Here is a 26,829-nt window from a genome sequence, read left to right as displayed (position 1 = left end):
AAAATGTTGTTATTAAAAAGGCCCATTATTACTATTATTATTATTATCATCATCAAAAAGGATTATTATTATTATTAACAATGATTATGATGATTAAAAGGACAATTATTATTATTATTATTGCATCAGTTAATATTTTAAATTTTATTCTGGGCTTTTTGCCCTGCCAGACAAATTTGGAAATATCTCTCTGCCACTTCTTGAAACAATCCATCTTGTCTACAATCTGCAAAGTTTGAAACAAAAATAACATTTTTGGCAATACATTCATTTTTATAGCTGCAATTCGACCCAACAAGGAAAGCTTCAGTTTTGACCAAATTTCTAAATCTTTTTTAACTTCTGACCAACATTTCTCATAGTTATCTTTAAATAAATTCAAATTTTTTGCAGTCATATTAATCCCTAGGTATTTCACTTTCTTAACCACAATTAAACCTGTCTCATTCTGAAACCCTTCTTTTTCCATTGGTGTTAAGTTTTTCTCTAAAACCTTAGTTTTTAGCTTGTTTAATTTAAATCCTGCCACATGACCAAATTCTTGAATCAATTCTAAAACCCTTTTCGTACTAGATTCTGGCTCCTGTAATGTCAACACCAGGTCATCTGCGAAGGCTAAAATGTTATTAAAAAGGCCCATTATTATTATTATCATCATCATCATCATCATCATCATCAAAAAGGATTATTATTATTATTAACAATGATGATGATGATTAAAAGGACAATTATTATTATTATTATTATTATTATTATTATTATTATTATTATTATTATTATTATTATTATTATTATTATAATAATAAAAAAATCCCCTCTTTTGCCTGCTCCGCTTCCCGCCCCCTCAGCGAAGGCCCCTCGCCCTCAACCTCCTCTCCGTGGTTCCCCCTCAGGCGTCGCATCCAATCAGCGGCCGCCCTCCTCCCCCTCCCCTCCCCCTCCCGCGCGCTCCTTTCCCCCTAGCCCCCCCTCCCTCCCGTCAGCGCCGCCTTCCCTCCCCCTCCTCCCCCTCCCCCTCCCCACAGCGGAAGTGACCTCGGCGCCTCCCTCCCGGCCTGCCCTCAGTGCCTGGCGGCGGAGGCCGGCGCTGGTTGCCTCGTTCGCTCCGCCGCTTCGTCACCAGGCGCCGCTGTGTGACAGACGCCCCAGGGAGCCGAGCGGGTTCGGTGGCCGGAGGAGCGGAGGCGAGGCCCTCTCGGGGAGGGGGGGCAGCGCCGGCGGCTGAGGGGGGGAAAGGGGGCGTCGGAGAGGGCGAAGGGGGCGAGGAAGGGGCGAGGCGGCCGGCCGGCCGGAGCCATGGCCGGGGCCGGCGGCGCTGAGGCCGGGCCCCCGCCGCCTCCCCTCCTCCTTCTTTCTCCTCCGCCGCCGCCGCCTCAGAAGGAGCTGGTTTACAACAAGCTGCTGCCCTATGGCGACAAGCTGGAGGCCGAGGCCGGCCGCCTCCTCTCCCGCATCAAGCTCAACCTCAGCTGGGCCGTGCAGCTCCAGGAGCTCTGGCCCGGAGGCCTCTTCTGGAGCAGGAAGCTCTCCACGTGAGTGGGGCGAAGGGTTGGGGGGTGGGGAGGATTTTTTTTTGGGGGGGGTCTGTTTCTCCCCCCCCTAATCATAATTAAGTGTCAACATTTCCAACAGTCAAAGCACCCATTCGCCTCTTCATTTTGTCGACTTCCCCTCCTTCCTTCCTCACCCCGGAGTTATGGTTTCTTCCCTTCTTCTGTCTATCAAATCAGAACCGCAATATATATTATTGGGGTTCCTTTTTTTGGGGGGGGGAGGACCGTCTAGGTCAGGACGCTCTGAAAGGTGGGGAGGGGGGTGTTGTAGGGCAATATCCAGCCCTTTCCTCCAACTCTATCGCTGGGGGCTTTTCCGGTGTTTGGTGTAAGAAACACCCCCCCCTTCGGGGTTTGGGGAAACAAATGCCACCCATTCACACCCACCCATAGGCAGACTTTCTGTTGTGGGGTGGGGGGAGAGAACCCTAGTTAGATAGGTATTTTTATTTATTTTTTATTTTATTTATTTACTTGGTTGCCCCCCCCCCCGCTACACCCATGCACCCCCTTTTTTTTTTTACAAAAAGGCAAGCCTCTGTTCTTGTGGGTGGGGTTCCCTCTTCTCTCTTTTTCTTCTCTCTTCCTGAGGCTGGGGGGGGGGATCAGCCTAGGGGGTGGCACTTCGTCCTCACCCTACATCAGGCAACCTGGAGTGGGGAGGGAAAAGGGGAGAGCACCCACCACCATTCGTAATCTGGAGATTTAGGAAACGCCATAAATATGCCTTAATGAACCACAAGAACAGTTGCTATAATTAATAGCTGGAAGGAACCAGGCAGGCGGTTTTGAGCTGGGTTTCTAGGGAGTTAAGCTCCCCCCCACCCCCCCACCCCCGCAATTGCAATGGGATTTAAGCTTCCCGTGGAAAAGAAATACGTTCTGGATTGTAGACAAGAGAGTCCTGTGGTGCTTGGAAACCTAACAGCCGCCCGGTGTTTGCCTGATGTTCGTGTTTCGCTTTGTTGAGAGGGCATGGCAGCAGTGTGTCAGTTGTACTCAGGGTAATATGGATGTCTCTCTCCCCTCCACCCCAAATGAGGGTAGTAGGGTTTGGTGGGGTATAGATGTAGTTCCTCTGTTTTGTCCCCGTTGTGCTCTGTTAAGTGACAGGACCACAAATATTGTGAGAGGGTGTAAGGTTTTTAACCTGCCTTGTGTCTGAAGTGTCAGGGCAGGTAAGAACACATAAAGCAATTAAGTCATCAAAACACATGCAGAAAAAACAGCCTATGTGTCCTTAACAAACTTTTTGGGTGCCTCAGGGTAACTGTGAGCGGTGCAGCCTGAAGAATCTGCCAGTGATCGGAAAAATGATGTTTGATTCTCCCTTCTCCCTTCCACTTTGTTGGGCATCCTTTGATTGCTTAGACAATTTGTGGCTTTAAGGCACACCTTATCCGGTCCTGTCCTCCCCCCCCCCTAATACAGAAGGTAGATATTTTTAAAATGGGAGGTGAATAAACACTGCATTAACTCCTTACCTATGCCAGTTTCTGGTAGCAAAGTACATCTAAGGCTCCGGGTATTTCAAAAAGCCGTTTCTTTCAAATCTGGCCCCTGAGGCAAATGGGCAGCTGGCCTCTGTTTGGGGCAGTGTCTGGTGGCGCCCAGATTCTGCACTTCCCTGGATGAAGGAGTAGCCTGTGCTACTCCTTTTACATTCAGCAACTTAGTTCTATGCCACTTGTCTGCTGCTGTCTGCATGACTCCAGCTTCCCCAAGGCTTTGTCTGGCACTATTTTTGCAAGTGTTATGATCAGCAGGGGGCTTGGTTGGGCTTTGAGTGTTTGTAAGATTGCAGCTTTGCTTTTGAAGGACATCTTCTGACTGGGGCATGTGCCTCTGGGGACCTTTTTTTAGGAATGAGCAGCCATCCCTTCTGTTTGTGCAACCTCCTGTGTGGGCTTGTGTTTGGGAAGTGTCATCTTTCAAGGCTGCTTGAGTCTTGGACTTTGGGAAGAGGAGGGTTTTGTTAGTTTTAGTGATGGTAGTCGTTCCCTGAGCTTTCTACTTATGCAGCTAATAAATCATACGCAGCTCATTACTCCTAAAAATAGTTTATCACTCTTTGTTGCCAAAACTAGCGCATAGGTTTTGTTCAGTGACTTCATAAGCTACTTGCAACTGTCCTTGCCTTTTTAAACTAGATTATAAAATAGCATTTGCATTTAGTTCCAAAACAAGCACTGCATTTCACTTTCACGGTTCAAAGCCTAGCTAGTAACTTGCAGAGTTTAATCTCTTACTCATCTCACATAACGTTTGTTCATACTGCTGTGTCAGCAAAGGAAAAAGAAAAGTGTGTTTTGAGCTGGACAAGGGCAAAAGCACCAACTTCTAGCTCAAGGACTTCTTTGTCTTCTGGGGCACTGATAAAATGTTTTTGCCTTGTCATTGTGCTGTCCCTACAGAGAAATATTAAAAAGCGAAGCTGTGTTAGTCTGTAGCAGTTTTTTCCTTGCTGCTGTAGCCTCTTGGAGGGGTGACTAGTTTATTGTGACATGAATTCTTTGGAATACATATCTTGCTTTCGCTAGTAGATGAATGTAACAGACTTGACTACAAAAACTGATAATGCAGCAAACCAGATAATTGTCAAGGTGGTAATATATCTATTAAGCACCCAAACCACAGCTTGGAATACAATCAATAAAGTAAGACTAAAATGATGGACATACCCAAAGGCTTACAATCTAACAAAGGTACCACAACACTTTCTGCCACTTCAGTTCTAGACCTAATCTCTTTCTAATAGTGACTTAAAATAAATTCGACTGTGAGGATACATTTCATTAACATTTCACACTACTAAAGAGAGAAAACTAAGGCAAAGGTTTAGTTGGGCCCAGGTTATACTAGATGGCCTGTTTTGAATCTGTTTGTGCTATTACGTATTTTTCAAAAATAATGTAAAGAGCAGGTGTTGACAGCAAGCAAAATTTCGGTATTGTGCCTATAGCATGCTCAACAAACCTGCTACACCTGGAACTGGGTGTGGAGAGTGCAGCTGAATGGGACACAATTGTGGGCAGCCTGAGGATGTACCATCCACCTTGGGCCTGCCCATAAAAAGCAAGTCTTGTGTAAGAGACTAGGGTGATGCCTGCTGTTTCCAGGAACTCTTCTCATTGTGAGACTGTTATGGGTACCGTAATCTGAGAGTTTGTTTGAGCCCTGGGTGAGAACCCGGAGGCTGAGAGGGAGGGTGTGTTGGAAATAAAATGAAATGATATTGATTTATATATATTAGAAAATTTGTATTAATGGAACATTTTAATATGCAACTCAATTTTTGTAATATTTTGTTTATATTGTTGTTCCTTCAGTTTTTTGTACACTGCTTAGAGATATTTTAAATATATTAAGTGATACAGAAATTAATCAATAATCAATCATACAATAAAAAGTTAGTGCCTTTCATTGAGTCTTACAGTCACTTGCTTATGTTTAGACATGTCGAAGTCAGCTGTTCAGTGGAAATGGTTTCCAGTTTGTGGTATTTTTGTATGTTTCAACCATGTTTATGTTTTATGCTTATTTTTAGAAGGTTAAAAACAGCTTACAGAGGTCTTTTAGTGTTCTCCCATAAGGGCTATGTCTCAGTCCACACTAACATAAAAATACCACAGCATTGTTTGCTCTTAGGCTATTCATTGCCAAAAGGCATTCTAATTGTTTTATTATATTTTTTAATAGAACTAACTTGCTGGGACACCTCAGGTGGTAGAGCATGAGAGTTAATTTCAGAGTCATGGGTTCAAGCCCTATGTTGGGCAAAAGATTCTTGCATTGGAGGGACTAGATGACCCTTGTGGTCCCTTCCAGCTCTACAGTTCTTTGATTTTATAATTAAACTGAAGCATCCTAGTGTGTGAAGGGAAGAGCAGCCAACTATGTGCAGGGGAATGAAGCTTGTTCGTATGCCATCTTATTAAGATGAGATATGATTGTTCAAATACAGCAATTAAGAATCAACCCTGCTACTGCATGCATAATGTCCTCCTGAGTTTTAGTTAGAAAATTTACACCCCATTTTTCTCATATAGACTTAAGGTGACCTATAATAAATACTGTATTGTAAATGAGGACTTTGTGATATAAAGTCACACTTCGAAATTCTTATTTTGGTGCTCTATTTAGTATTTATTCTTTATTTGCCTTTGCTGGCAGCTTAATTTGCTTTGGTCGAAGTGCCACCAGAGACTGATGAGTCTAGTCTTCCCAGTTTCACGTGCAGGTCACGTGATTTGTTAGGGACCAGAAATACCAATAGACATTTCATCACCATTAGAGATGATGCAGCAAAACATCATCGGAGGAATGAAAGATACTGTACTTCCAATGTTCCCCATATGCCTGGAGACAGCGGTCCATAGGGCATTGCTGTTGTTGATGATGTTCCAGCGGCTGGTTGAAAATCTGGTCAGAGACAGGATAGTTGTTGAAGCCTCTGAAGGGCATGTTTGTGGCTCCTTGCTTCCCCAGGCTCAGCTGGATTTGGCTCTTAGCTCGGTTCAGCTTGGCTGGCGAAAAGGGTCAGTGCGGGAACAACAGTCCTCCAAGCCCTCGCACTTGACATGCTGGTGTTCCAAATCTGTTTCTTAGTCACACCAGAGTGTAATGGAACTTGGGGAACTGGCAATGTACATTAGTAAAAAGAAACTTTTGGGGGACGGGGATGGGTTGTTTGGCAGAATATCAATCTGCCTTTTGCATCATTGGAAGTGACTTTGTTTACTAGGAAAGATTCTTAGATAGGATTACTTCAGTAGATATAGCATGACTCACATGATTGCCTTACAAGACATCTTGAACTTGAGTAGACATAGTGTGACACTGTTTTTCCTTTAACCATCTGCTGCTACCTCAGTGTTGTTTACAGTGAGGCCTGTTTTCATTCTAGTAGGAGTTATGTGGTAATGCTGTCAAAACATGTTGCCTAACAAAATCATCAGGGTTCTGAAAAGCCATGTGATTTTAGAAGACATCAGAACCTGCTAGTTTTAACCCTTTGCAGTGTATTACGATAGTATATGACTTGTCATTCTGTTTTTATGGGTGTGAGTATCAAGTAATGGAATGATCGAGCAGTATGGCTTGGTATGTTATGTTTGGGAAATCAGACTTGTACCCATCTCAATATCCTGCATCCAGTAGCGTAGGCTTCATCAAACTCGGTCCTCCAGATATTTTGAGACTACAGTTCCCATCATCCCTGACCACTAGTTCTGCTAGTTAGGGATAATGGGAGTTGTAGGCCAAAAACATATGGAGGTCCGAGTTTGAGGAAGCCTGCAGTAGTGGCTGGATCCAGATGTTGTAAGAGCTCTGTTTTTCATAGACCATTACAAGATGCTTGTAATTTAATGTTTACAAACTCCATGTCATAATGATCAGAGTCCTGGCAGGTATACTACCTAATAGTTGTTTAAAATCTGAAACAGTTGTTTAAAATCTGTGACTTAATAAAATCGTAATACAGCAAAGTTTTCATGGATCACACTTTTTCTTCAGATTTATTTATTAGATTTAGTTTTTATACTGTCTAGTTTAAATAATTTACAATGTTTCTGTTTATTTATTTCATAAAATGTATCCAACACTTGATTGTAAAAAAACTCAAAGTGGTTTACCAAAAGATAAAACAAGAAAATCAACAAAATTTAGCAAACCTACTTAGCAAATAGCTAGCAATATATAGCTAGCATTACGTGTAAATGCATTGCTTCAGTGCTATACCATGCTAATTGACTGACTCTGTGCCATACAGAGATGCAATCTGAGTTGGCAATCTACAGGAAGAACATGGGAGAGCAACCTTCTTTCTGTCCATGGCCAGATTTCCTTGTGGGCAATCTGTCAGAAGTTGCTTGCATCAGTGGGTGGGGCCAAAGGCAGCAGCCGGGTGGGGTCACCCTTCTCTCTCCCTCTTCTTTCCTATCCAGGAAGCTGACAGAGGAAGTAGCAGATCACTCTTCAAAAAAAGTGTGAAATAATTGCTTGTAGATGGCTTTTGAAATTAGATTAGCCATTGCATGACAGCCAACCCAGAGCCCCACATGCTGCTCACTCCTTGTCTAGAGGGTGAATAAGTTAAGAGCAATAATTTGAGAGGGCATGCTTCAAAATTAAAAGGGGAAATCATGGCTAGGAAATTGAAAGTGACACGCACTGTGCTTCATGAATGTTGAACTTGCATTTGGAAACTCTTCAAACTTGCTCCTCCAGTTCACCATTTGGTGTGTCATGATAAAGAGCAGGAAATAACTTTGCCTTGAAGGAACAGCAATTTGATGGCATACCTGAACACTGACATTTCTGTTCCACACCCTAGTGCAAGGGCACATGGCTTGTTCAGCACTGAAGTGCTCAGGGGAAATAGTAGCTAGAGGGCTGCTTCTAATCTGCACCTTCTGTTTAATAGAGGATACTGAGCAACAGTATGCCGAGCCAAAATGTTGTTATGAAAGTATTGCCTGTAATATAAAACAAAGTTGAGTGAGCACTTGAAGAATTGGAGATAATGGGCGGTATCCAGCTAACATCCCACCAGTGCAAGGATTTACACATGTGCAATAGAACTTCCACACCTGCTTCCAGGTGTGTGCCCTGCACCCTCTCCAAATCTGCTTTAGGGTTTAGGAAACTTAGAAAAAATGGGGGGGGGGGAGAGTTCCATTTCACAAGTGGAAATTCTTGTACAGTACAATACTGATGAGATGTGTCAGTAGGATCCCACCCAAGGAAGGTTGGAAAAAAGTCATATGAAACAGCAAACAACACCCTTTAGCAGTTTTAGAAATTGGGCTTCTAACCCTTCACATTTGGGGGTTGTAGATGATTGCAAAGGATAATAATTATTATTTATACCCCGCCCATCTGGCTGGTTTCCCCAGCCACTCTGGGCAGCTTCCAACTGAATATTAAAAACAATACAGCATCAGACATTAAAAACTTCCCTAAACAGGGCTGCCTTCAGTTGTCTTTTAAAAGTAAAATAGTTGTTTATTGCCTTGACATCCACTGGGAGGGCGTTCCACAGGGCAGGTGCCCCATCGTTCTGCCCGGACACTGAGGTCCAGCTCCGAGGGCCTTCTGGCGGTTCCCTCACTGCGAGAGGCCAAGTTACAGGGAACCAGGCAGAGGGCCTTCTCGGTAGTGGCGCCCGCCCTGTGGAACACCCTCCCATCAGATGTCAAAGCGATAAACAACTACCTGACATTCAGAAGACATCTGAAGGCAGCCCTGTTCAGGGAAGTTTTTAATATGTGACATTTTAGTGTATTTTTCATCTTTGTTGGAAGCCGCCCAGAGTGGCTGGGGAAACCCAGCCAGATGGGCGGGGTACAAATAATAAATTTTATTTATTTATTTATTTATTTATTTATTTATTTATTTATTTATTTATTTATACTACCGAGAAGGCCCTCTGTCTGGTTCCCTATAACCTCACTTCTCACAGCGAGGGAACTGCCAGAGGGCCCTCGGCGCTGGACCTCAGTGTCTGGGCTGGATGATGGGGGTAGAGACGCTCCTTCAGGTATACAGGACCCAAGCCGAGGATTATAAACATATGTAAGCCTTTAAACATATGCTGCTCCAATAGCACTTACATTTCAATCTTTTCCTTCTATTATGTGTTGAATTCCAAACACCCTTTCATGAGTACAAAATATGAATGTTGGACAAAGAGAACTCTTAGTCGAAACCTTATGAAAATATATTCAGCACTGGTGATGCTGCTACCAAGCTATGTGCATCTCTCCAATCTCCCCAAATTTAAAATAGCTGATGTTTAAAATTATGGCTGAAGAATGCTGGCTGTCCAGGAAAACAGCAGAGTCAGCCACTGTTGTCTCACAAATCACGATTGTAATTTGCAAGCCTAAGAGGTTTAGAGCACTGGCAGCTTCACAGTTTTGCTGAAAATAAAAAGATAGGTTAGAGAATGAAAAGCCATCAATGATGGCTTTTAAAGAATGGTTCTCATACCTAAGATAAATTACCATGTTTACAATATCCTTAAATAAGTTTATTAATTGTGATATCATATTGGGAGTATTATTTTCTGAGCTCTGGGAATTTCCCTGGTACTGTGTGAAGAAAGTTAAAAATAAAGCAAAGTATTCAGCTTGAATAGTTACAATTGAATGGATTAAGCAATCAAAGCAAGTAGCTAAATATTTTAACATAAAAAGTACAAATGGAACCACCCACCTGTTACTATGATGTCATAGTGATGGCAGGTGATTGACAGCTCTCAAAATTGGTCGCCATAACTACTGATCATTGAGCAACCTCCTTTGAAGGTGCCCTTTCAGCACCAACCAGTGGATTGGTGCCAGGAGTGTTCTGTCAAAGATGCTCCCTTTAAATCAATGATCAATCAGTTGGGGGAGTCCCTTTGCGGTTGCTGTAGAGGGGGAAATGTTCCTAAAACTGGAGTATTCTTCCTTCTGAAGAGAAAGCAGCTATGAATGGCTTCCTATAGAATCTGCTGCTTATTGTGTGCTTTGGAAGTGCCCTGCAATGGCGTTTGTAAGCCCTGGGGTCATGAACTCATTGCAGGGTTTGCAAAGTGCCTCGTGCAGAATCTCTGCAAAGCTCCTTTTGTCCAAGCTACCCATCATCTGATATTTTACATGATGGCAGGTGTAGGGCAGGTGGATATGGCTTTATCCATATCCAGTGTGGTGTAGTGGTTAGGAGCGGTAGACTTGTAATCTGGTGAACCGGGTTTGTGTCTCCACTCCTCCACATGCAGCTGCTGGGTGACCTTGAGCTAGTCACACTTCTCTGAAGTCTCTCAGCCCCACTCACCTCACAGGGAAGGGTTAGGGAAAAGGAGATTGTTAGCCGCTTTGAGACTCCTTCGGGTAGTGATAAAGCGGGATGCAGATGTAAAGGAGAAGTAGAGCTGTGTGCCATCAGCATATTGCTTACAGCATATGCCAGAACTCTGGGTGAGCATACTCAGTGGTTTCCTGTAGAGGTTAAACATTATAGGAGATAAAATTGAACCCTGAGGAACCCCACATTGAAGGCTCCACAGGGCCAAAGTGCACCTCCCATGCATTACTCTTTGGAAATGACCACCCAGCCACCGCTAGGCAGTGCCACCCATCCCTAACTCAGACAGTTCATCCAGCAGGATACCATAGTTGATGGTACCAGAAGTTGCTGAGCCTTTTCAGTGGTGGCACACAGCATTTGGAATGCCTATCTCAGGAAGGCTCACTTATTATTAAATTCAATGTCTCTGCACCTTTTTACTTGCCCAAGCCTTTCAGTATGTTTTGAAAACATTGGCTTTCGTTTTTCTGCTGTGCTATGTGTACATGTTGTGTTGATAGTTATATTTTTATCTTCCAAAGAGAGCTTGCTTGTTGAAGGGTGACATATTTAAATAAATAAATGTTTTCCACATTATGTATTTCTTCTTCTTCTTAAAGGTATCTCCGGCTCTATGGGAGAAAGTTTAGCAAAGAAGACCATGTCCTTTTTATCAAGCTCTTGTATGAGCTAGTAACTATTCCAAAGTTGGAGATCAGCATGATGCAAGGTTTTGCACGTCTTTTGATAAACCTGCTGAAGTAAGTTACCATTTTCATTACTCCTGTGTAACGGAAGAATCTTATGTCCTGTGAAAGAGTAATTTGGAAAAAAAAATAGCTGACTTTGAGGCTGGAGACAAGCCTTTCTAGTTAAACGGCCCCAAAATTTGGATTGGCTTTTGTTGGGGGCTTGTGTCTTTCACCATGCTGGATTTTGAAGGTACTCAGAAGTGTCAGAAATCCAGCATGAAAGCAGGAGTAGGTGTTCCCTGCCCTTTCCCCATGTCTGGCAGAAGGAGAGGGGTTGATTCATGAAATCGCTCAGTCTTGCTGCTTCAAAGTGCATTTGAGGCCCAACACAAGGTCCAACGCCATTTCTTACTTTTTTACTCAGCACTTTAAAAGAGGGGCTCACTTCTGGCAGGCATATTTGTGACCTCCTCCAAAACAAACTGGCTTGGTTAATGTAACACTGAATTAACATTGGCAATAATCTCAGTTAAGGTTAAGAGTGGCCTGTACATGTGCCTTCCCTTCTGACATGTATTTCCTTCCTTGCCACTTGTAAACTATGGTTTAGCATTCTATCAGCACAAACAAACAATAGTTCCCCTTCAAACAGAATTTGTTAACTTTGATTCAAACTTGGTTTCAAATTCCTTTTAAGAGAGAAACCTGGTTAGTGCTATGTAATGTGTAGTTGCATCTACATCTTAAACAATTGCTTCAACTTTGTCTAGCAAATGTCCTGAGATAATTTTCTTGCCATGTTATGGATTACTAGGAAGCTATGTGAAAGGGGTGATGACTAAAGCAAAGTTGCAGCCAGACTTTCTGTTGTGCTATTTTGGGGTATGAAAGTTACATCCAGTTGTAATTAATCATTAATCTTAAACTGCTTTTTTAATTTAGGAAAAAAGAACTTCTTTCAAGGGATGACTTAGAATTGCCATGGAGGCCACTGTACGAAATGCTGGAACGGATATTGTACTCTAAGACCGAACATCTTGGATTAAATTGGTTTCCAAAGTAAGATTTTTGTTTTAGTTTTTAAAAAATGTGAGATTGAACAGGTTTACGTTTTTATTTTAAACATATTTATAAGATACTAACGGGATGATGCTTTGTTGATCATCAAGGATAACAGACAAAAAGTCAGAATTTGATTGTAGGAATAACTTGTGTAGGGACAGCTTGCAGAAACTCAATGTGTAAAGCCTAAAAACTTAAAATAGCCCAACCAGCAAATATTAATTTCAACTTGCTGGTTTTTCTCAGCTCTAATTGTGCAGTTTATCAAAAAGATTTTCTTTAGTCATCTGAACTAAAGATAACAAGATTTAGACTCTGCTTTTTGTTTTACTGTGGATGCTCACAATGTCTTCTATTACTCATGTGCCGTTTCTGGTTTACAAACAAGTGACATGATTACATTTCATGAGATGAATAATCTGACTGGTCTAAGGTTTTAGAAAATACTGTTTGATATCTGTAAACTGTGAGTGAAAACTGGCCATTCACAAACAGAAAACAACACACTCAAAGAAGGCCCCCAGTTTGATAACTAGAATCCCTTATGACTTAACATTCCCAACTTGCTTCTTGAGGTCTTTTAAACCAGGGGTACCTAAAATGTGACCCTCCAGATTTTGATGGACTATATATCCCATAATCCCTGACTTTTGGCCATGCTGGCTGGAACTGATGGGAGTTGGAATTAATGACACCTGGAAGGCCACAGGTCATCCAACTCTATTTTAAATAGAGATACCAGCGGTTGAATCTTGAACTTCTTACTGTGAAACATGAACTATAACTTTTGAGCTACGTCACCTCGCCCAAATTTAATCTCACACCTCAATCTGGAAAGCTAGCTGAGGTACTCTTACGATCTTTGGTGTGCCCAGTTTGACTTCTAATCTTTGAGGAACAGATCCTCATGTACGTACTGTTAATTTCTTTCTAGTGTGCACGCGCATAGGCACTACTAGAGGAAGGTGCTTTTTTATCAATCATGTGTTGGAGTTTGACTCATAGTTCTGTGAGCTGTGGCCAAGCTATATTGCATCTGATGTAAAAGCACAGGGCAGGGCATTTTCAAAATGTTTTAGGTAAAAGAAGTGTGTAAATTGGAAAAGAGACCTGAGGGGAAGAAGTAAGCCCCATTGCAAAAAATTTAAGATTGACTAGACTAGAATTTAAAATTGTGCAGTGCGACTTTTTCTCTCATGGTGTTTTGGCAACATTGTTTAAAATATCTTATTTCATCGTTGCCCCTTCTGGTAAATTGAGAAGGATAAATAGAAAATGAAAGAAATAGGACTGGAATCATTTGGTTTGTATGTGCCTGTTTTCTGAGTCATTTTGTTTACAATTCTACAATTTCCTTTTTCATTGTTTGTTTTTAAACCTTTCTTCTTTATGTTCAGTTCATGTCGACCAGGCTTGTCTTCACCTAAAACATTTGTGCTTAATGTTTTACATAGGTGGTAAGGACAATATTTTTTTTGTTTATTTAGTTCTGGCCGAAGCATTATCTTCTTGCATGGCCTGTTCAGTTGTAACACTTGTCACATACATGTAACTTTTTTTAAAACTGAAAAAAACAAACCCCAATGTTAACATTACACCACAGTTTATGGGAATGTCGCACTGTATTTAAGCCTACTTGTGAGAAAATACATTCTGTGTGAAGTGGCTGAAAATATGGCTATCTGCTAATTTCTGTTGACTAGTAAATTTAAAAGTTATGGTGAATGTAGTGCTTTAATTATTAGGCATAATTTGCACAAAGCTTAGAAATGCATGAATTTAACTTTCCACAAAGCTTGGTGGAATGCTAAAAGAGAAAGAATGATGAAGAGAGTTGGTTGAATTTTTAAAATAATTTTTGGGTTAAGACTTGCTGTGCAATTCTGTGCATTGGTTTGATGGGTTTTATTTCCTGGTAAGTATGTTTAGGATTCCAGCCTTAAAATAAAAACATTTGACATTGTTAGAGAAGGTTCTGTAGTTTGTAAAATCTCTGTTCACGTTAACAACCAAAAAGTGTTCCATCAACCTTTTTCCGGAGCCATTCCTTTTCTTATTTATCTAAAGCAAGTTTCCCCCCCTCCCCTACAGTACTGGGAAACCAGCAGCATCTTTCCCAGAACTCATTAACTAAACATGAAATATTTACACATTTGTTTGACATACATGGGATTAGTAATTTCCAAAGGTGCAGGTTCAGTTCTGGGAAATATATCAAAGTAAGGTATCCTTGGTAGAAAAGTGTCACTGGAGCAGACTAGGGTTCCATCTCATCCAGTGTCCTGTTTCTCACAGTGTTCAGGCAGGTGCTTCGAGGAAGCCCACAAACAGGGCAAGTCATAATGGCAGGAGCCCTCCCACAGTTTTTGTCCCACCACCAACTGCCTCTGAACATGGAGGTTCCATTTCCTCCATGAATTTGCCCCATGTAATAGCCAGTTGGCTATCATCACATCCTTTGGCAGTAATAAGGTATATAAAAAACAATCAAAAGACTTTTGAAATCTTTGGACATTCCATTTCGCTGAGTGACTCCAGCTTTTCCCTGGGAGCTTAGGGCAGAATACGTGTTCTCCTCCATTTTATCATTGTATCAACCCTGTGTGGTAGGTACTGGCCTGAGGTCACCCAAAACTTCATTGCCAAGTGTGGATTTGGACCTGGTTATCTCTGGTCCTAGTTGAGCCACCTGGAAGAATCTCCACCCCCCCCCCGACTATGCATATTTTGAAAACATTTCCATGTCCTCAGAATGCTTTAGTCTAGGATTTTTGCTTATTTATATTGAACCTCGTTTGCAGTTTTCTTCCCCCTTTCTCCCAGTTTGGAAAGATCCTTGGTGCTATTTGTAGAGTACCTGCATTTTCACTGTCACGAATAAGTTGGCTTCGTCTATAAAGTTGCTTATGTCACTGCTCACCTCTGACTCCAAATCACTTATCAGTGTCAAATGGTGTATGACTCAGTACAGACCACCAATGCTTGTTTACCTCTCTTGTGAGATCTGTCGATTTACTCTCTCCCTCTGCTTCCTGTTCATCAACCAGTTATAGTTCTGACCTGTCCTCCTATCTTATGATGATTAAGTTTGCGTGGGAGTCTTTATTAAATATTTTTTCAGAAGTCTAGTTATATAATGTTTATTGGATTGCTCCAGTATTCCTGAAGGATTATCCCGACCTATAATTCTCTAGAATTTTCTTGGTTAACAATCTGGTGTGCTTCAGCCTATCTGTCTCATGGCATGTTGTGACTCCACTGTACACCATAATAAATTAGTTCATCTTTAAGATGCTCCAAAAGTCTTTGTTGGCTGTGCTTCAGCAGACTATTATGACAGCACTTGTAAGTAGAATCTGGTGTTCATAAGCTCTGAGACATCTCCACTAGTATGTTTAATTATGGAAAGGTGAGAGGAGGCAGGATTCCTATTCTTCAATTCCATGGTGATAGACTAGCATGAGCAGCTGTTGAGAGAGGTCTAAGCTCTTCCTGTTCTTCATAGAGCCCAGTGTTTATAACCATATGGATACCATGAAATGAGACACAGATGAGTAGGTGATGTGAGATCTTCTATTGCACCAACTAGTTGTTTAAAATGCTGCTAGCTCTTCCACATTCTTGAGGCTTTGCTAGAAATCCACCATGACTTTCAGAGCAAAGAAGAAAAGTACATCTTGATATGGCCATGCTGTTTTATCTTACTTTGCCCTGTTTGAAAGCATACCTTGTTTCAAACACTTTACTGGTCGCATAATGGATGTTGCTGCATCTGTTATGTCCCTCCTTTCATTCTAAAGCAAGATCAGAACTTGGGACACAAACGTGGGGAAGATCCACTAGCAGGAAAAAAGGAGGGGACAAGCCTTAGCCTCCACCTGCCCTTCCTTCTTTCTCAATCCTTTGTTCATTCTCAGGGTTTGATCTTGCTCACCCCTCTTACTATGGCAAGAGGGGAGTCAGGGTCTGCCAAACAAGATGTTGACTAGCATGATCAGCCAATATTTATTGACTCAAATGGTTCTGCATTTGGGCCCTTCTTTCAGCCTTCTTGCCACCAGGCTCTTTATTGCTTAGCTTCCTTAACTCCCAAAATTTCTAGTCTCTGCCTATCACTTCTGCGAAGTTTTAATTTCGCCCGAAGTGGCAGCTTTCCGTTTCCTCAGAGAAGCTGAATTAAAAATTGCTTTGTGTGCTTAGCAGCTTGAATAATCTGAGTCAACCACTGTCAGAGGTTTCACCTTCACAAATGCACTAGAGTGTAGCTCTGAATAGCAATGATAATCACATTACTGCTTATTTTCACTCTACTTTTTATGTAACTTTAGTAGTTCATAGATGACATTGAGGGCTAACACTCTGCACTTCTTAAACTTTCTGTGTTTATAATTATTGGACAGAAACAGCCAATGTCATAGAATATGTGTGCATGTCTTCTGGTTACAAAGCGTAGAAAAATGAGTTAATTAAAAGTGAGAAACTTTGGCAGGTAGAATTGTTTTTAAGCATCTCTACCCAGCTTTGCCACAGTTCAGTTTAACAGCATCAGTTCAGTTTTTGTATATTTGTACATAAACCTAAAACAAACTAAAAACCCAAAATAAATGCTTAACAGACGAGCAGCAGCAACTAATAGACAGCAGCTATCAGGAGTCTTACTGGATGGGCAGGCTCATACTGGGAAATACAGCCTTTAAAATGCTCCTGTCTTGGAACAACTTGGGACTATAAAGATCAAAAACAACATTTAAAATTGGACACAAACGTGGATAACTAATATATATATATATATATATATTCTCAATATTCATGTAATGTGCTCAGTGCAGTATATCCTGTCAATCACATTGTCAATGTACAGTATTGTTAAAATTTACCAAACACTCTTCAATGTTAGACCTTTGCTTAACATGTTACAACAATCTAACCTTGACATTTCAAGAGCATGAATCACTGTGGCAAGGTCATCTTTACCCAAGAAAGGGCGTAGCTGCCACACCAACCATAGATGAGAAAAGGCACTAGACGAAGGTGGACTGAAAAGGATCTGCCATACTATGACCCTGCTTCTTAAGCAGGAGTGCTTACCCCATCCACAAGCTCTTACCATCTTAGTCACCTGTAAGGTTTAGGAATACATGAATCTGAGACCTGGACCATTTTGTCTTTTTCCTCCCCTAGCGTTGCCTCTTTCTGCTTCACTCTGCCTTGGTCCAGCTCCATTCTTGCCAAAACAAAGCAAAAATGAAAATGAAATACTCATGACTGATGGGTCAAATTACTAAACCAACTAGAGCAGGTTATTTTCACCAGGGGAAAATGAAATGCATGTTTGGTAGGTAGAGTGTAAAGTATTATTAAATAGGTTCTTCTTTACACAGAAATGTCTCTCTTGGCTCATTTTGTCTGGTAGAGGCATTGATTCAGTTTAAAGATTTAACTCCGAGGGCTAGCATGCTCTTATTCAGATTATTTTATAGTAACTTAATTATTCTTTAAGAGAAGCATTGTATCCAATAAAGAGGATATTTGCAGTCCATAAATAGCTGTCATCAGGGTCCAGGGATGACTTATTCAGGAGATAAACACATTTTCTGTATTAGGTTGAGCTGATGCATTTTAGAAATATACCTTAGTAATCCGTGATACATTTTAGTCAATTTATTTTATCCCAGAGTTCTTATCGACTATTACGTGACTTCTCATTCTCTCTTTCAAAACCCGATAAAGTTTCTTAGTTCAGAACATGACATAATCAAATAAGTTGTTATATTGGTGGTTCCTCTTATATGTCCCAACAGATACTCAAGGAGAAGTAAAGAGCAGAGTCAGGAATTGGGCAGATCAGCTTTAATCCTTGTAATTAGGTCTGTAGAGTAAAGGAAGATTAGCTGCTGCATGTACACAAGAAGATGTCTAATTGCATCAGTATCATCGTAATCTTTGCCCAATCAGGCAATTGTCTTGATATACTTCACTTGAAATAGGATCATGTAATTTACCTAACCTTTCTCTCTCTCTCTTTCTTTTTTTAGCTCTGTAGAAAGTGTTTTGAAAACCCTTGTGAAAAACTGTAGACCGTAAGTACTTTTAACAGCTTTCAAAGCCATTATGTGTTTCTTAAAGAGAAATATTTTCTCTTTAAAGCCTTAAATGCCAAGATAGCTCTACATGTGGGTAAGGGGGCATTCCCGTTAGCCATTTATGGAAGCGGGGGAAGTCCTGTATGTTTATGGGGTTTTGCCATCAGCAGTGGGCAACAGAATGCACTTTTAAATTCATGAAGCTACTGGTGGAAAATAGAACACATGCATCCCTGAAAGATTAAATTGTGTAAGCAATTTTTAACCCCCCCCCCACTTACTCAGTAGTGGAGACTATAGTTATTTGTGGTTAATAAATATGTCAGTTATGACATGAACATATTTTTGTTTAGAAGACTCCTTGTGTTAAGAACTACTTCTATCTCATTCATAAACAAAAGTACAGTAGTTGGGTCAGGTTAATCTTAATCTGACATATTGTAACCCTTTCATGTAGCTGTGCTGTTCCTTATATTTTTCATTCCCCAAGATGCATTCACATATAATGTGCTGTTAATTTTTCTTTGATACTATTATGCTTGCATATTTTATAGACGGAAATGCATTCACTGGTCTTTGCTGACATACTTAAAGTAAATCTTTCCAAATGAATTACCAGTATATCCTCTCAGATCTTGTTTGGGCCACTATCATCTTTACTATTGGGGCAAGCTAAACACTGGTCTCCAAAAAAGAGAGTCCTATTGTTCTATTCTTGTAGTTTGGGAACTAGTGCATAAAGAATGTTATCAGCATTGTATAAACCCGGCGTACTGTTAATGACAACAACTATTCTTTTTTAAAAAATAATCTTTATTAATTTAAATTACACACTTATACAAAGAATTTACAATCTCATACTACAAAAAGAAAATTAAAGAAAAAACAATTAAGAAAAAAGAAAAGAAAATACAGAAAAAAGAAAGAAGAAAAAGCAAATTTACGTACATTAAAAAACACTTAATCTTCCTAACTAATACTTAATTAAACACTTAAATATTTAAGTGACACAAACTATTCTTTATTGTGAGATTATCTTTACTGCCACAGATTTTATCAACAAAGTTATAGCTTTGCTTTCGCCAAATGTGTGGCTGTTGGGTGGGAGCATGGTTTCTGGGCTCTGCTTGGGAGACCTGGCTGTACATCACTGCACTCTTTTAATGTATGAGCTCTCCATCTCTCTCCTGCTTCCAGCTCTCATAAGAACATCTGTTTTGTCCTTCTGCATCAGGCCAAAGGTCCATCTAGAATAGCAGCCAGCCAGATACCTTAGGGATGGCCACAGTCAGGCCATGCAAGTGATGGCATTCCCATCTTCTTTTGCCCCCTCCCTCCGTTACTGGTTTTCAGGGCTTATTGCCTCTGTACACTGAGGTCCTGTTTAGCTACCATGATCACCTTTCCTTCATTCTCTCCAATGCTGTTTTAAAAGACGCCTGAGCCTAGTGGCTTCTATTGCTGCACCTTGTGTCAGTGAATTCTATCCATCTGATTAAATATGTTGCTGAAGTACCACTTGTGCATATGAGCCAACCCATCACATCCCTCTTTCCCTTTAGGTATTTCCCCGAAAATGCAACAGCCGAGATGCTAGATGAATGGCGGCCGCTAATGTGCCCTTTTGATGTTACTATGCAGAAGGCCATCACTTACTTTGAACTGTTTCTGCCTACCACTCTTCCTCCAGAACTTCACCACAAAGGTTTTAGGTGAGTTGGTCTTAGTTACTTCAAGATGTTCTCACCCAACAATCTATTGCATGGAAGGCTTTTGAATAAATTATATATGTAATGAACTGCACCGTGTACTTCATTGTAGAGTCACACTCTGAATGCCTGTTTGTAACAGGAATGATCTAATCAGTTTACCTGAGAGCTGATCTCCAGAATTAACTCTCTTACAATTGATACACTCTCTCTCGCTATCTCTCTCTCTATATATTCAATTAAAGTTCTATTTCTTGAGTGGGAAGCAAATGAGTTGCTGATATTGAGCAGCATTGCCTGACTCTCTTCTTTCTACAGCAAGAATACTGTAGATACCATTGCTTTTTATTGACTGATGTACCAACTCTAATAACTTGATTTGGGTGCAGAATCGTATTGGAGCCCTAAGCCTTAAACAAACCAAGCCTTTTAATTTCTAGACTTTCGGTTCAGGCTCCAGTGCCTGTCTCCAAAGGGAGGTAAAGCTGTGCATTCCCTGGTAGCTCAAAACTGGCAAAATTCCCATTATCCCAAGTGCACTACTTTTTTCATATTGCAAGATGTGCTTAGGAAGGTCAGAGGCAGCATGAGAGAACTCTTGTTTGCCTACCTTACCTGTTCCTTGCTTTGTTCATGGACTCCCACAATCCTGGAGCTGGCATTCCTTTGATTAAAGAGGTTCTGGTCATTGACATGTGTGACTAGATTTGGCATGTTTCAATTTGGCTTTCAGTTCCTGCGCATTTCAGTGCTATGATAATGATGCCGAGGGTTAAAATTTCTACTGAATGGATTGTGGCTCTTTTGAATCTTTTTTTTAGTTTGTCAGCAATGAAATATGAAGCAGGTTTAAGGGAACTATCATTGATGCAAATATTTGCATGACTAGTTGCGTCCAAAGGTGCTTCAGGCTTGCATTTCTCAACCAGCATATCCCTGTGCCACTATGCAAGCTTGTTTTGAATGAGGAGAGTTTCAAAAGCAGTTTGTGATGTGACATTGAGGCTTGCAATTCGGGGGGGGGGGGAGAGAAAAATATTGCCTTAGTCATGCCCTAGAAGTTGGCCACACTTACAGAAGCTCATTGTATCTCAGCCGTGGCTTCTTGAGTGATCAGGATCTGCTCCCAATGTACCTAAGCTGCAGACTTTGGCATAAGCCTATTTTATTCTGGCTCCTTTTTCAGAATTTGCAGCTTCTTTATCAAGCAACTGTTGTTAAAAGATTGGGGGAATATTTGTACATATACGTATGTGTGGGGAGTAATTCGAAGTTGATGGGCGGGAGCATTCCATCGTGGATTTCTTAGCAGACTATGTCTGCGATAAGTTTGAAATCTTGCTTAGAGTCTGAGAAAGGGTTTTGCCTCTTTGCAAGAACAATGATCTCTGTTTGTAAATTGTTTCTTAGAAATCACATGGTAGGGAGTGGAGAGAACGAAATCAAGCGGCATGTGTTAATATAGATGCGGCTATGGAATACAGTCAAAAGTTGGATAGTGAACTGGACAGCTAAGCGTAATAGACATTCAAAAACTATGCTTCCTCATATTTTCTGCCCTCATCAGTTGAGACAGCACCATATTTATCTCCAAGCTGTTTCAGGCTGTCCTTGAATGTTCTCATTAAGTGGCTTCATATCTCCGTTCTGTTTCTCTTTGGGCTTATCACTTCAAGGTCATATTAAGCCACACTTACTAAAGTGCCTGTCCCCAGAATGCCTCCCCTCTGGACTGTGTCCCATCCTTGAGTTCCTTGCATAGCTTTATAAGTGGTTGCTTTCATCCTGATGGGTGGCAATCACTGATAAGGCACACCCCATCATAGCAAACGTTATATATATTTGGACTTCCTAGATTCAAGGAGGCTGCCTTTTTCCATATGGACTCACTCTGTTTTATTGATACTATCTCTGAGTATGTGTGTCAGTCATATTGTTTACCATACTTTGCGCGTTTTGAGGCTTTTGCTTTGTTGTTAAGTCATATACAGTGGTGCCCCGCAAGACGAACGCCTCGCAAGACGAAAAACCCGCTAGACGAAAGGGTTTTCCATTTTGGAGGCGCTTCACAAAACGAATTTCCCTATGGGCTTGCTTCGCAAGACGAAATGTCTTGCGAGTTTTTCCGACTTTTTCCCCCCCCTCCTTTTCTAAGGCGCTAAGCCGCTTATCCGCTAAGCCCCTAAAAGCCGCTAAGCCGCTAATAGCGCTAATCCGCTAAGCCGTCAATGGGCTTGCTTCGCAAGACGAAAAAACCGCTAGACGAAGAGAATCACGGAATGGATTATTTTCGTCTTGCGAGGCACCACTGTACTGAGCTTACGTTGTTGCTTTTTAGCTTCTAATGTTGACAGCACTTCCTTCAAAGTAAGCTCCCTTCCAGCCAGCAGGATTTAGTTCCAAGCACAGGGTTCTAAGGTTTGGGTACAAGAATGATTGTATGGAAAAGTGATTTTGTGCTGCTGGCATCTCACCTCTCTTTGAAGTCCTCAATCAATTTTACAAATCTAGAACTGTTAGTAGCACTTATACACATACAGACAGACATACATACATACATACGCCACTTGTAACCTAAAAAACCCAACCCAAAACAAAACACCCTAACTGTTGTAACATTTCCCCATCTGATGACCAGAAAGCAGTTCTTACTTGTCATGGGTGACCAGACAGTGGCTATTTTGCAAGCCAGTCAGTTGACAAGTTCAGTATGCGCTATAGATTTATGTTTGCTTGTTTATGAGCTTTGAGTTGCTTTAGGCATGTCACCATCTCTATAAAATAGAGCATAAAATGACCTCTTTATGGTTAGTATGAAAAAAAGTCATTCCCTTTCCTGAGTCTCTGAATACCAGCTTTCTCCTATCATGTTTTCTCCTGGTAGCCTTGCCGCATAGCTTGAAGGTGTGTTGACGTTTGAGTTTCCTCCTTCAGATGTGATTGATTGTTGAGTGATTGGACCTCACAATGGATTCTCCAAGCGTCACCTTGCCGTTGCTTCAAACGCTCTGTGACCAGTAGTGGCAAATACTCCTTCATAGGCATGTGCCAGTGTCTAATATAGCGATGGGAGTCTGGAGCAGCCATAAAACAATCAAATTTCAATTAGCCAACTGTGGGTTTAGAAATGATTTGAGTGGGAAGGGGGACAACAGTGCCAAGGGATAAAGCAGTATTGGGTGTTGGAGGCCACTGATTAAAAAAAAGGCATTTTCCGCAGGACATATTTTGATGACATTCTGTATGAAACTAGGAAAAGTGCCTGAAACTTTCAATCAGGGTCAGAAACACCCATTTTAATTTCTTCTTCATCATCCATATGCTTTCTGACTGGCCTTAAGCAAGCTGCTCTTAACAATCTACCATCTGCACTATAACTAATAATGACTGACATTATTGGATGGTGTAATGATTTCTGAGATAATTATGTGTGCCATTTAATATTTATATAGCACTTCATATTTTGAATACCGAGCATTAATTGTTACTATGATTAGGGTGGGAGCAATCTGAAGAAGTGTGCATGCACACGAAAGCTCATACCAAGAACTGACTTAGTTGGTCTTTAAGGTGCTACTGGAAGGAATTTGTTTTGTTTTGACTAGGGTGGGAGCAGTGTTTATTATTAAGAATGGGAATGATGAATTTGGCGTAGCAACAAATTTGATTGCCTGATTTCATTGTCTTGCAGGCTCTGGTTTGATGAGTTTCTAGGCCTGTGGGTTTCAGTTCAGAATCTTCCACAGTGGGAAGGAGTAAGTATTCCTGCTTTGGCTTCTTTCCCCCACTCCCCCCTGTCACCAAAGTGTTGCAATTGGACCAGGAATATTAGTTCTAGGGTGGGCTGTGATTATTTAGGATTCGTATGTACCCAGTAGTTGAATAAAGAAGCCCATCGTTGGTTGGGTTCTTCTTCCTGTTTACATTGTTACTTGCGAAATTTTCATTTTGTAACCTTTTTGTGATGTTTTTCCAAGCTGAAAGTCAAAATCTAGGCCATTGAAATGGGTGTACTTTCTAATTCTTTCAAATCACACCAGTTTACTACGATTTTTTAATTTGCAGAGAAATCATATGGCTCTGGCAAAGGGCTCTATTTTTGTTTGCCATAAATATTATTGAACTGTATTTAGTCAGAGTTTTGTAAAGCATGACATCAGGCCCTTGAATTTTGTATTTCTCACATCAGCATTGTGTTAGCTTTCAAGCCTGGGGCAGACATAGGCTGCATGTGAACATCACATTAAGCCAGGGGTAGGCAACCTAAGGCCCATGGGCCGGATGCGGCTGAATCACCTTCTCAATCCGGCCCTCAGACGGTCCGGGAATCAGCATGTTTTTACATAAGTAGAATGTGTCCTTTTATTTAAAATACATCTCTGGGTTATTTGTGGGGCATAGGAATTTGTTCATTTTTTCTCTCCAAAATATAGTCCCGCCCACCACATGGTTTGAGGGACGGTGGACTGGCCCACAGCTGAAAAAGGTTGCTGACCCCAGCATTAAGCTGTGGTTTAGTATTACATGCACAAGCAGCAACAGGTCTTTGGTATGCACACCTCTTCCTCCCATATGGCCAGAAGGAGGAGTTTGGGAGAGTTTGCTGCTAGCTATGATTAGTTTCAAACAAGGAAATTACAAACCATGGTTCCTAAAGTTGGCTTGTTGAAATTAATCCTAGTTAATATTAACCATAATTCTGCTCCCAGATTACATTTTATAATTTAGCATTTACAAAAGTATTTATGTACCACACACTCGGAAAGTGCCAGGACAATGTACAACAGTGTAAACACTTATTAAAATGACTGTCCATTCGAGAGACCTGAAAGTCAAAAGTGAGAATGTTGCAAGCTGCATATAACTAAAACTAGAAAGGGAATCTCCTAAATTTCTCCTCTTTTACCATAGAGGACGAGGGGGAGGGAGTGTGGGCTAAGAGTGTTTGACACTCCACCCCCTGGGCTAAAGTTGAAATTATCTTTTGATCAAGTATCCTTGCAATTTGGTTGGTTGAAACTTTTGGCCATGTGCCATTAATCCCATTTTTTATGTACTGAAGTTCTCTTGTATGACCTCTGTTCAGTTAAGGGAAGAAGCAGGAACAAAGCTTGTACTCAAAAAGTTATCTGTGGTTTCTTTCTTTCCAGCACCTAGTCAACCTTTTTGCACGCTTGGCCACTGATAACATAGGCTACATTGACTGGGATCCCTATATTCCAAAGGTAATATCTAATATATAGAAGGAATAATATTAAAACAAGGATAACATGAGAATTGTTCGCTTGCTTAGTATAGTTTAACTTTACTGACAACCTCTGCCTATGTAGGTAAGAAGAGCAGGGCTGGATCAGGCCAAAGGCCCATATAGTGCACCATCTTATTTGCTGCAGTGGCCAGCTAGGTGCCCCTGGAAACTCATAAGCAGGACATAAGAGCTATAGTCCTCTCCTGATGGGATTTGTATCCCTAAACGTCTAGAGGGCACTAGGTTGGAGAAGGCTGATATATGCTTTGTTTCCCTGCCAGCTGCAAGTATTTGTGACTCCCTAATTATAATTTTTAATTACCATCTCTCATCCTTATAGCTCGTCCTAAATTGCTTCTGTAAAAAGGCCTTGAGGCCTTTTAAGCCTTACTTAATCATAACAATTGTTCCATAGTTTTAAAACTCTTCTGGAACATATTAGCTTACTACCAAGCCTCTCTCAGGGTGCACAGTAATGTAGGAAGCTTAAGCATGCGATTTAGTGGCCACTGCTGAGAAAGTGGGCTTTTGCATAGCTTTAGTTGACTGACTTGCAATGATAATTTCTGGAGGCACGGCGGGACTTAATTTTTTTCAGCAACTCATAAGCAGATGCTTTGCGGATGCTAGCAAGGGATGCAGCAGTGAGAAATTCCAAACCAGTTTGTAGAGATGTGGACTTTCTGTGCAGTAGCAAATGGTACATTAATTGAGGGAGATTTCAAGATGGCTCAGGTGGGCAATAGATTGTTCTGTTGAAATGAAGTTGCAGACACTTCCTTACCTGAATGTTTCCAGGATCCATTCTGAAAGCACTGTGCTAGTGCTGTGCCACTTTTCTTACACTCTGTAAGAAATACCAAACACCGTTCATAATGCATTTCAGTTATTTGATTGTGGGATTACTTTTTCTACAGATATTTACCAGAATACTGCGAAGTTTGAATCTTCCAGTGGGAAGCAACCAAGTGTTAGTTCCACGATTCCTAACAAATGCCTATGACATTGGGCATGCAGTCATGTGGATTACAGCCATGATGGTAGGTAAAGGTAAAGGGACCCCTGACTTTTAGGTCCAGTCGTGGCTGACTCTGGGGTTGCGGCGCTCATCTCGCTTTATTGGCCGAGGGAGCCGGCGTACAGCTTCCGGGTCATGTGGCTAGCATGAATAAGCCGCTTCTGGCGAAGCAGAGCAGCACACGGAAACACCGTTTACCTTTCCGCCGGAGCGGTACCTATTTATCTACTTGCACTTTGACGTGCTTTTGAACTGCTAGGTTGGCAGGAGCTGGGACTGAGCAACGTGAGCTCACCCCGTCGCGAGGATTCGAACCGCCGACCTTCTGATCGGCAATGTTCTTTACACCTTTCCTCCCTCTCCCCAGTTAGCCAAACACTGGCATTTAAGCATGTTTATTATGATAAATATTTTGGCTGGCCCACAAGCTTGGGAATAAATAAAGTTGTGCTTTATAACCAAGAGCTGGTGTGGCTAGCTTCTTAGGGGAGAGCATTCTGTCCTGGGCTCTTACTACACAAATCAATCCTGTCGTAGGTGATCATACTCAGTAATTAAGCCATGACCACATAGCCGGAAGCATCCCAGGAGCCATCATGTCCTCTGGTTTGCCCAGGACCTCACAAAAA

At 41.3% G+C, this 26,829-nt stretch overlaps 1 protein-coding gene across 2 annotated transcripts in view; it reads left to right on the top strand.

The window, feature by feature from the left end:
• Positions 1 to 1,281: 1,281 nt before the first annotated feature.
• PSME4 (proteasome activator subunit 4) overlaps positions 1,282 to 26,829 on the top strand; it is an 81,289-nt gene continuing 55,741 nt past the window's right edge. Inside the window, exons 1-9 of one of the 2 annotated variants that reach the window (XM_081854450.1) lie at positions 1,282 to 1,532; positions 11,009 to 11,149; positions 12,023 to 12,139; positions 13,540 to 13,599; positions 18,178 to 18,222; positions 19,788 to 19,937; positions 23,626 to 23,689; positions 25,085 to 25,159; positions 26,100 to 26,222. In XM_081854450.1, the coding sequence (XP_081710576.1) occupies positions 1,297 to 1,532; positions 11,009 to 11,149; positions 12,023 to 12,139; positions 13,540 to 13,599; positions 18,178 to 18,222; positions 19,788 to 19,937; positions 23,626 to 23,689; positions 25,085 to 25,159; positions 26,100 to 26,222 (1,011 nt within the window). In that variant the 5' untranslated portion in view covers positions 1,282 to 1,296. The remainder of the gene's footprint in view (positions 1,533 to 11,008; positions 11,150 to 12,022; positions 12,140 to 13,539; positions 13,600 to 18,177; positions 18,223 to 19,787; positions 19,938 to 23,625; positions 23,690 to 25,084; positions 25,160 to 26,099; positions 26,223 to 26,829) is intronic. The other variant, XM_081854451.1, reaches the window with a different exon arrangement.

Source organism: Podarcis erhardii, assembly GCF_964252035.2.
Source record: "Podarcis erhardii genome assembly, chromosome: 3".
NCBI classification, from domain to species: domain Eukaryota; kingdom Metazoa; phylum Chordata; class Lepidosauria; order Squamata; family Lacertidae; genus Podarcis; species Podarcis erhardii.
This window is presented reverse-complemented; position numbering and strand designations above follow the sequence as displayed.